This window comes from Seriola lalandi, unplaced genomic scaffold, assembly GCF_002814215.2.
Source record: "Seriola lalandi dorsalis isolate HSWRI2012SDOR001 ecotype SW California unplaced genomic scaffold, Sedor1 jcf7180002054901, whole genome shotgun sequence".
Lineage (NCBI taxonomy): Eukaryota > Metazoa > Chordata > Actinopteri > Carangiformes > Carangidae > Seriola > Seriola lalandi.
The window spans coordinates 3,652,850-3,664,378 of NW_019525453.1; the positions used below are offsets into that span (position 1 = coordinate 3,652,850).

At 44.1% G+C, this 11,529-nt stretch overlaps 1 protein-coding gene across 1 annotated transcript; it reads right to left on the minus strand.

Moving 5' to 3' along the window:
* Positions 1-2,259: 2,259 nt before the first annotated feature.
* Positions 2,260-11,324, minus strand: tbx18 (T-box transcription factor 18). The gene is made up of 8 exons (XM_023430349.2): positions 10,850-11,324; positions 9,193-9,355; positions 8,634-8,735; positions 7,116-7,287; positions 6,526-6,693; positions 5,296-5,360; positions 3,809-3,903; positions 2,260-3,347 (listed from the first exon to the last, which is right to left on the minus strand). The coding sequence occupies exons 1-8, from the start codon at positions 11,082-11,084 to the stop codon at positions 2,806-2,808; spliced, it is 1,542 nt and encodes a 513-aa protein (XP_023286117.1). The 5' UTR covers positions 11,085-11,324; the 3' UTR covers positions 2,260-2,805.
* Positions 11,325-11,529: the final 205 nt, after the last annotated feature.

An 11,529-nucleotide genomic window follows, 5' to 3' on the forward strand; every position in this document is an offset into this window, starting at 1 on the left:
GTGGGGGTGGGGGGGCACAGAGGAGCTGGGGAGGAAGTGGGTGAGAGCAGGAGAGAGTCAGCAAACTCTGACATGAATATTTGGGGAAGGTGAAAAATCAGGTTGTGAATAATCGGTTAGGAGCAGCAAAACTAGATAAGCAGATCTGCTTTCAAGTCGAGGGGAATTTGACAACAAGTACTGCAGGTCAAAATTCATGTCATGCAACTGTGAGAATTTTAATTACAGAACTGCACACAGAAAAAAAATGACTTGCATCTCAAAGTCGCAGAGGATTGAGTTTTATACTGCCTTTGTATATTTGGATCATGGTAGCTAGGTGTCAGAATCAGGTCTATTCCTGTAACGTTAGCACTAAACTAACTAATGAAACTAGCTTCTGTGTTTGTTGGTCCCAGGACTGTTATTGTGATTTGTTCTGAGCTCATTGTAAGTTCATACAACCAGTACATGCTCCTCCTTTTTTCCCCGACCCAGAGTGTATAGTGTAAATTTAAAATGGCCTCCATAAAAGTGCGGTTAGAAGTGTTTTCCCCTTAGTACTTTCCTAACTGTGTTTGGAGTCTATTCTTAGACCCAGCCGACACTCCAGTTGTAATTTCGAAAAGCTTTTTATTGCATAGTTATGATATAAAGACGCGTGCAGCAGGATCCAAGTTTCGTATTTTTGTGCAGCTGCTCTGGTTCTTCTGTTATATTTCATTCTTGTTTTTGTAGCTTTACCACTGACAAAGCCCCTTTAACTACCAGGTATTACAAGAGCTGTAGTGTGTAGTGCTTGTGTTATCATTTTCAAAATTGATTTTGGGTACGAGGTGCAGAAGAAATAGTTCTGGGTAATCCAGAGGTTTCTCTCTGTTTTGTCTTGGTTTCTTGGAGACTTTGTGCTTGTTCAGGTGTTAAAACAGGTTAAAATTACAAAGTGTGTGACAGCAAACGCCTCTCTGAAAAATCTTGGCTTATGCTTTCAGCAGCAGAGCAGTATGACTATGGTGAAAGGAAGGCGGGGGCGGGGGTCAATTCTCAGGGATCTGCATGAACTTTGAAACTGTGAGGTCACACACTCACTGACAACTCAACCACCTGTTGCCACTCACCCATACACACACACACCCACACACACACACACATCTGCACCCTCACCACACAACCACATCCACTTTGACTTTCTAGACTATACTTGTAGTTATTAGATTCATTTGCATGGCCACTACACAATAAAGATGATGGAATGTGTTATTTGTTTGTGCATGTACGTGTGTGTGTGTGCGCGCACATGTGTGTGTGTACCTGGGAATTGTTCCTTCGTCCTGTCTCCTGTGGTATTTTTCATTTCTCTGGCATCTAAAGCCTCTAGAAAAACCCCAGTCTTTGAATACTTTATCACACACACACTCACACACTCACACACACACACACACACACACACACACTTTCACAGTATGAATGCATTGTTTTTGTTTTCACAGGGAAACATAGTTTTGCAGTTGCTTTAGTAAAAAAAAAAAAAAAAATGTGTAAAGAAAACTCACACACATACACTCATAATTGCATTACTCCACCATCTGAACTCAGTTAAATTAGTAAGATATTTATTAGGCTACATATAAACATTGTGCCATGAATAGATATATTTCATTTGGCTCAAAAAGGTCGAAGAACACGTTCATGTCCTCGGCCAAAGGGCGTGCCGATATAGCGCTTGTTTTTGCAAAGAAAAGCTTTTCAGTCAAGTTCAGGGTTGGCTGTTGCCGTACCTGACCCAGTCTAAAGAGCAGAAGCAGGTGCGTTGGGGTTTTTAAGTGCGAAGGGTCACACAGCCCTTTATATACACGTCTCTCCTCCCGCCTGCCACCCCCCCCTCCCTCCCCCCCACGCTATATACAGAGCCATCATGTGCAGTTACATCTGTGTCACACAAGGAAAGACGTTCTTTCGTCTTGACGTTCAAACAGCATCGAGTAAACATCTGTCAAACCAGACATAGAGGATGTAGATCAGTCCATCATCCGTCACTCTCCCACAGCTTTGACCTCGTCAGTCCACAGCTGTCACCAGGATATCTCCCTTCATTTCTTGTGGCCATGATGTCATCGTGTTAATATGTTACAGGCTCCTGTTGTTGTGTACAAAAGCTTTTGTTTTGTTTTCAGTCTGACGGTGAAAAGGCCCTGCCTGTAGTGCAGAGTACTAAGTGGACATTAGCTGCATATTTCTTAATCCAAAGACTTGATCGAGACTTGAACACCACCAGGCATGTAATGAGAAAGAATTTAATTGACAAAAGGAATTTAGTCAATATATCCCTTTTTAAAAAGAAAGTTTAAAAGTAGTGTTCGGTAACTCCATTCAAAGTAGGCGAGATCATAGAGGCCATGCTGAATGCTGTGTGAGTATAATAGTTACTGCTTCATGGCCTCCTGCCAGGGGTTGAAGTGCTTGCTTTGAGTGCCTGGGCCAGCCCTGTGTCTGCCCAATCCATATTCAGTTCCAGTTCAGTCACTGGGCTGCGTCGCTTGGACTCCTTAATCAAAGCCGCAGGACATTTTTCCCTTTATTGACCGCTGCAGCTGCACGTGCATGTTGTAGAAAACATGCTTAAAAGACAAGAAGTATTCCCTTCAAGTAAAGGAGCTTTGACAAGTTCATGTGCTCACAGAAGCAATGGCTTGATCTGTCACTCTTCTGTTTGTCCACAGTTCAGCTGATGATTAATTTGAAGAACTTTCTGAACCAAAAGCAACTTACACCCATTCCAGGGTGTCATTTTGTGTTCTTGACAACCCTAGACGTCCAGAATCAAATTCAGCCCATGTGGGCAGTGACCTGTGAGGCCCCACCTCCCGGCTGGGTACCTGCCAGTCCCAAAGTCCGAGAGTCAAACAAGAAGCCCTGCTGTCCTCCGCTGAGCACACCCAGACTGTCCGTTAGAGTCCCACTAGGAGACGAGCCAAGGAAGGCACTCTGATGATTGGCAGTGGCAGCGGCGGCCATTTTATCAGGGCTGGCAGCGAGGCGTGGTGAGGGGGGGAATGTGTAACCGTACAGGCTGTAGGGCGGGGTGTGGAGGCGCAGACCGGCGTAACCCTGCGGGGTGGGGTTGGATAGATAGCCAAGCTGAGAAGCAGGGAGAGGCAGGGAACAGAATCCTTCACCGTCATACGCCGATGGACCTCTGGGAGGGGGGAATGGCTCTGGGGGGTTGCTGTAACGATGAAGGGGGTGTGTCGGTCGACTGCATGCGTAGTCAGGCGGGCTGAGAGGGCAAACCTGGAAAGGTGAGGAGCACGGGGATGTGGAGAGCAGGTGAGATGATGCTCCGACCCCTCCATGAGCTCCTGGGACTCCTACAGAAACAGCCAGAAAAACATTAAAAATTTAAATCCACTTAACATCATCCACTTACATGCCAGTATTTACTACTAACCTTACTTACTAACCTTATTGAGTGGTTCAGGTATCAGTAGTAAAATTTTAAATTTGGGAAAAGAGAGAGCACTGGTATAGAATCAGTAAATTAGTATCAACCTTTATCGGGAGAGGAAAAGTTGGATTGGTGTATCCCTAAAAACATTTTTGGAGAAGGTTGTGGGGTGGACAGTTTGGGTACAAACTCTGACTTTGACAAGGTAAACCGCCTTTTCTCACCTCTACCAACACTCCTCCTTGACCACAATCTCTCCCTAACCTTTACCAAGCACCTTTGGGAACCTCACCATACCTGAACCATATCGGTGGCAGATCAGAAAACAGTAACAATAACATCTTTTAGAAACACTCCTTTAAGTTAACTGTTGGTTAACTCTACCTTGCTTGGCCATGCCAGGGATGTCCTCAAATGTAAGTGTGCGCAGAGATGGACGCCAGAATGCATAAGACTCAACCAAAGCCTCCAGACCCATCCTATAGAACACACACACACAAAAACACACGTTAACACACGTAGAGCAGCGTTACAGAGGAACCATCACAAGATCACTTGGAACAGAACTTCATAGCCAAGCACTTTCTGTTAGTCACTGACGCAGCTGCAGCCGCTCTCTCCCAGCATGCCTCACTGGCTCATACATTACGCCAACCACCTGGCGGCCATCTTAGTCGCCGGTGGGGCCTCACTCGCCATCTCCATGGAGACCGCAGGTAATGAGGGGCATAAACGCCGCGTTGCGATTGGCTGCTGCCAGCCGGGTGCTCTGAGGTAATTGCTTTCACACGGCTTTTACGGGCGAATCAGGACGAAGGAGCAGGAAGCCGCAGCAAGGATTTATGAGGTGGGACTCTCCCCCCCCCCCCCCCCCCCCCCCTTCCCCCAAAATCTGCTTTTCCCTCCTCCTCTAGGTGGGGCAGAGGGTTGCTGTGGCAGGGTAATGCAAGTGCTCTGTTACCCCTCGTTAGCGTGAGGATAAAAGTCCTCCCCCCCGCGGGGTTGTAGCCACGGTGATAATTTAGACAAGCTGCCTGGAGCGGCTCTGTGTGCACCAAAGCAGCCTATCAGAGCAGGAGTTTATTTAGCAAACTGCTTAACTCTTCCTGTAATATTTAAGGGGAGGCTTTTTTTCGGCCTTCCTGAATTTAACTTTTATAGGGTCAGCTGTCAGGGTCCCTCGGTTATCCAGTTTGCCGTTCTCTACCTTCCTCCCTCTCAAATTTTCTGTCTCACACGTTCCCTCTCCTCCCCTTTCGCCTGCTCTCCCCCCTCGCTCTCCCCTCCCCTCTAACGATTTCTATGAGGCCTCAGGGGAGTGGCTGTTTGGAGACTGTTGGAGTTTTACTGCTGTGTTGTTTTAATGCTGTGTTTATATATGTTTAGAAATGTGTTTATACAGATTTTCTTCAGGACACTCTTGACTTTTATTATTTTGCTGTTGATGTTTATGTTACGAGGCTGGCTGGAATCTGACGCTCCATTTAGGTTTGCAGCTGAGGTTAGATTTTTCCCTCTCAAGGCATGTGCCCGTAACTATGCAATTGTTGGAATTAATGTGCCTTTAAAGTTAGCACATTTAAATGAAAGTGCATCACGGATTAATATGATGAAACCATAATAATATGTGCCACGTCTGTTCAGTTTAGTCGATTTCTTTTCTGCCATTCAGGACAGATTTAATGGGAGGCTGCTGCACATTTTCCATTAGAAAAAAATAAATAAATACATAGCTTTGCTCCCCATAAAATCAGACTGAAATAGCCGTGACAAAAACCACAACCAAGCCAGAATATAATGCAGTCATGCATCCCACATTACCCCTAATGCACTAGATAATGTGAAAATCTCTGTGGTTGAAATGAACTCACCGGTTTCTGCCAGAATCTCTGAAGCCTTTGGCAAATGGGTTTCTGTCAATTTTCAGCCTTGTAATCTGAAAGGCAAAATAAGACTCTAATTATTTCCAAAATTTTAGTTAGTACAAAGCCCATGATAACATATGTATAATGGAAGATCCTCTTCCAGCCAAAATAATTTTCCTTGTCTGTAATCTTTCAATCAGGTCTAGAAAAAAATTAATTCATGTGCATCGTTAGCCGTCGATTGTGCCAGTTGTTTGCTTGTGTGTTTCCTTGCACATAGCCTATATGTGAATTTGCGCGCGCGTGTGTGTGTGTGTGTGTGTGTGTGTGTGTGTGTGTGTATGTGTGTATGTGTGTGTGTGTGTATGTATGTATGTATGTATGTATGTATGTATGTATGTATGTATGTATGTATGTGTGTGCACGCGCGCATGTTGGTTAATGTCCCCGGGGCTGCCATGGGGCTGCCCAGGCTGTGGGTGGTGTTTAAGACCCAGCGCTGTGACCCACATCCAAAGGGACTTTTATAGGCATCGCCACCGTGTTCTGACTTCAGCTATCGTGCACTGTGGGCCAGCCAATCCCGGCTAACATCCTACTTCAAAGCTCACACTGACTGGTCCAGTGCAAAAGTCCATAAAAACCGTCAGCTTCGCCAAGCTGAAGACATTGATGTTGAAATTTGGTGGTGCAAAATCCAGAAAATATGAAACAGTCAAGTGATGCGGCTTAAACGAGCAGCACCATCATAAAAATCTGTCCAATAAGCCTGGTAGAACTGGTTTAACACTCTCTAGGAAAACTGCTGGACCTTTCTCTCTCTCTCTCTCTCTATCTCTCTCTCTGTGGACCCAGACTCAAAGAGGAATCTGTCCTTAAAATGCAAACCAGACCAAGATGAGAATCATAAAACTCTTATCATGCAGAAATTGAAAAAGGTTATTTTCCTTTTTAAAATCTCATAGTCCTGTTCTGTATAAAACTCATAGCTGAAGAAAAGACAACAGTGTGACCTGAAGAAATGTGTGTTTTAAACATTTATCAGTCATCACTTACTAGTAACTACAAACAGTACAAAGCTACAAAATAAACAACAGTATCTATCAGCAACAGGGCCGTCAGTGCAGCACCACATTGTGGGATTCTTGGCCACGATGGCTATCTCAGTGTATGCGGTTCATCCAGTGGTGTTGGTTTTAAGGGTTGTTGTGTTTGTGTGGAGGTCAGCTGTGTTACCTGTTGATTCTGGTACGCTGTGACAGTGGTGAACACAGTCTCGGGGAAGGAGAAGGTACGAGTGCCTTCCCCAGCAGGGATGGCTCTCACTGGGGAGAGCTCCTCTCCACACTCCTTCCGGATCACATGGACGCGAGGCTGGTACTTGTGCATGGAGTGCAGAATGATCTGAACAGGGAGGGAAAAATTATTCTTTCAGTCTTAAATTACAGGAACAACAATTTCATATGATTCCATGCTGTAAAACATGATTGTTGGATAATGAATGTGGGCACAGATGCACAGATGGATGCACCTGCACACACAAAGACAAACCCAATATGTTACATCAGAGACTTTAAAATATTGTAGGCTACTTCTTGTGATTATTAAGAAAATGCAGTACATTTACTGTCTTGTAAAATTAGATTTTTAATGAAAAGGTTTACAATGATTTTAACAAAATTATCACACCAAAAAATATAAAATCGAAATATCATAATGTCGATCAAATTACATTAAATAGACGATAGTACGGTAAATATGTGTAGGCCTATCGCAAACATATAATAATATAGAAATATTTGTACAGCTTTCGTTGTGGCACTTACATGTCCCTGGTCGTCCAGCTCGTTGTTGGTCAGTTTCAGTTTGTCGAAGCTGACCACCTGACGCATCCACGTCTCTCCTGACGCCGGCGAGTCCGGATGAATGTACACTCTGGGCGGCACAGGGGAGTCCGCGTTCCCCGCTACCATCCACTTGGAGCTGTGGTACACGTACCTTCATAATTCACACAGAGACACGGGGGGAGGCAAATGAGCACAATATCCCAAGTTCGCATTAGTTTTCGTCCTTAGCTACTATTCACTTCACACAACGGCGTGATTTGGCGAGGAAAAAATGGCTTTCGCGATTTTATCACCAAAGATCAGCATTAATCCCAAATAATCTCCATGAGATCTTTTTTTTTTTTTTTTTTAAAGCTGGAGAAAGACAACCCTGGACATCAGTCACGGAAATCTGCTTTAAATAATTCCATCAAAGTTGTAAATATAATTCAACTCAGATGTGTAATATAGCTGTCCTGCTCTCACTAAAGACTAAAGATGACCTACCTGATTAAAGGAAAGCCTATAGGTTGTTTTAATAAACACCACAGATGAAACACATTGTTCCTCTGTGCTACATTTTATATTCAGATGTTCAACAAAGGGCCTGCCAACTCCTTTGACTTGTAATTAGTCCAAATCATTTACCTATAGCTAAAGGGATTAGCCATTAAATATGCCATTACCTTAAATGATGTATATATACGTTTAATGGCCTTCAGCTACAAACACAGCATCTAATTAGTTCCTCATCTGGCTGAAGGTGTGTTCATCACCTGCTGTTCAGCAGTTTGGTTGGAATAAAAACCTGCAGACTCCGCTTCCTCCCGCGCTGTCGCCCGCAGCTCTGAACTGCGACTGCACTAAACATTGGTATCTATTGTATTATGTGCAATATCTCGTGAGTGATTGAATAACATGGTGTCTACGATATCACTCATCACTCCGCCACGCCGGTGAGAAAGTGTTCGCATCGCCTGTAACCGGGTCTTGAAAGTTTGAAATGGCAGAGCCACAGTGTGTAGCATGCAAAGACTTGGCTGCATTGACGCCGCAGCAATAACACACTGTTTTCTTATGCATCATAACGACATTTGTTGGTTTGACCTTCCAGGGTGGAGAGGTTAGGCATCCAAAAGGCCTTTTCCAAAAGGGACGGTAAAACCGCCGTGACAAAACACCGGTGCCAGGAGCCATTTGTGGACAGAGAGCTGGGGTTTGCACAATTGAAAAATCTCGGGTTGTCCCAGGAGCAATGAATGTGGAGGCTAAATTAAGACAAAAATGACTGTAACCTTTCCGTGTCTATAGGATGTGCGTGTGAGGTGATATAATTATGCTCGAAGATATTTACATGCAGCTCCGGTATCTCTTTGATATTCATATCACGAATTTGTTATTTTATTTTGACTTTTGTCGAATTTCCAAATAAGGATCACAATGTGTCTGTCGCCTCTTTTAGCACTGGCATAGGCCTGCATTGCGCACGCGTGTGCGCGCGTGCTTTGCGCGTCTTACCTGTATCGTTTGTTGTCCACGGGGATTATATCCATAGCAATGTAATACTGCTGGTGTGGGTCCAAGCCCGTGATCTTCACTCGCATGGCGGGGAACATCCGCCTGAGAGGGAAACCAAATAACATGTGAGATCTCAACACTAGCCTACAGTCTCGTGGATTTACAACACATCATTTTACCTACGGACTAATAATTATAATCATAGTCGTATTAATAATGACCTAATAATAGCTCAAGAAAAATAATAATAGTATACATATAATAATATATAATGTATAATATAATATAATACAGAAAATGCTGTTTAGACTGTCGTCTTGATTAGGGATGTTAGATCTTTCAGTAATTATTTTTTATGATCAATTCAGCAAAATTCCCTTAACTTGTACCATTATTTAATATTTAATATTTCGTGTTTTATGTTTGTTTTTATTATAGGCCTAGACATAGGCGATTTTTTCGTTTTCCTTGATATAGTATGATGTACAGTATAGACTAATTCTCTCTTCTGGGCATTTTTAACATTAGGCCACCCATCTGAATATGCACTCGCCCTTACCGTCCAGCCTTGGTGATAATCATTTCCGTGCCAATCTCGTGGAAGCGTTTCCACAGGTCTGATCCCTGTAGGTCCACGCGGGCCTCCTCTCCGGTACCGTTTACCGGAGCTGGGCACAGAGCTGCGGGCTGCGGGCTCTCCAGCAGCGCGTCCTCGCTCTCCGCTGCACCGGAAAAGAGCCGAGATTGACACGTTTTAATAGTAACACACTCATCCAATCCGAGCATGGTTCACCTACAAGGTGTCACTCTTAAAGACATTAAGGCCTGTGACTCAAAACATTTTGAATACTGCAGAACATTTTAAAAACACACAAACATACAGCAGGACTAATGTCCGCTGATAAGATTTAAACACCATCATTTCACATATAGCCTTTATGAATATGACTTATTAAGGATATTATTGCAACCGTCCAGTTGCAATGACTATTTTCAGCAGCCTAAGAAAATGTCACAAATTTTACTGCACAAGTTATTTTTTAGCTGTTATTTCAAGAAGGTAAAAATGCTTTTAAGTAGTCTGATGTTTATGTTCATGTTGAATAGTGCTGCATTACAAGCTCGGAATCTGTAAGATTATTATAGTAATATATGTCTGTTTAAACTAAGGTCACTCTGCACTTATTACTGAATATATCCACCCTCGTATATTATGATCCAGTGGAAAAATGGTACGTTTACTTTACACTCATTACTGATCACCAATTTAATTTAAGTCGCAATATGGACTCTAGAATGATTTTCACGATGGAGTACTTGAGTTTAAATCAGTTTTAATACAGAGAGGACACACCAGTAGTATTTATGTGTCTCACCGCTGTTGTTATTTGCGCTGTTCAGCACAGGCCTCGCCAAGTGGTGGAAATTTATGCACATTAGACATGGGCCTAACAAGCCAAACTAACACAAAGACAAATCCTCGGCCAAGGGCATTTTAAACTTGCTGCAGATTTAAATCCTAATTTGTCAGGGCCGGTCGGTTTATGCTTTCTGCAGACCTCTTTGCATCCTTACCGTGGCAGTTTCCCTGCCTTTATACGCTGCTAATTGGCGTGTTTATGATTGCAACACAACTCATAAAGCGTCTCACATTAGTCACACTCACACCACTCATATTTACAAGGCCAGGGCCGTGATATGATATCACATTTCCAGTGTCTGGCTCTGACCCCGCTCTATCATTGTTTTACTTTGTAACCCACATCTTTTGCGTCTGATTACTGAAGTTTCCTGGACAAGAAGCAGAGGAGAGCGTGAATAGTCCTGAAGCAAAGATCTGTGCTGCTTCTTATTATGAAAGAAATATCAGCGAGTAGCGAGGAGCAAGTTTATTTTTTCCATTAAAATATAGCAACAGGATAACACATGTGAAAGACCTGTGGCTGAAACATTAGATAATGTGCAGTATACCAGTACAAAGCTTTTAAAACAAATACAACCTACATTGAGAGAGTATGGTTTAATGTGACATGGGCATTATTTAAAATTAATTTCACCTTTTTTCGTGGGTAGCCTACTACTAATTTGGCAATGCTGCCATTTCGAGGGCCTATAGGCAGGTAGCCTAACTATGTCACGAATAATTTTATTATTGTTATTAATTATTATTGTTATTGTTAGGCTATTGTCTTTATCTGTTGTTGTTATTTACTTACGGGATCCGTCACTTGCACATTCAGCCTCGCTGCCCCGGTCGCTGGTGCACGCTCTGTCGGCCCGCGGCCCCGGGCTCCCGGGTAGATCAGATACATCAGCTCCGTCCTCGTACCCGGGGGACACAGCATCTCCTCCGGCCGTCTTGCGTCTCTTCTCCGCTCCTATCAACGCCTCTACCGAGAAGGCATGAGCCTTGACGCTCATCGCGCACGGGGACCGCCGCTTCTCTGCCATTTCTCTCGGTCTCGGGACAGAGGAAGGAGAGGAAGGAGACGGCGTCACGAGCTTGCAAGGAGCAAAAAAAGTTCAAAACACAGGCAGTCTCAAAAAAACAAGAGAATCCACGATGACAGTCTAGTGCTCTCGGGGCGACGGGTTCTCCGTCCTCCAGCCGGACAGCAGAGGAAGCGGGGGGAGCCGGGAGGAGCTGTACTAATGTCTCCGTTATCCGTGAGAGCCGTGCGGACTTTTGGAGAGTGTCAACAGCCGGAGCTTAGAGGAGAGCCGGAGAAGGGGACCTGTCAATCACAACATAGAGCAACCAATCACGAGCAGTCACAACCCCCCGGAACTTTTCCCTGGTCCCGCCTGCTGAGGGGGCCGCTCGTGCCGCCTTATGTGGTAAAAGTAGAACTGGAGAATGAATCATGTCTTCAGGCGAAGGAGCGCGAGGAGCATC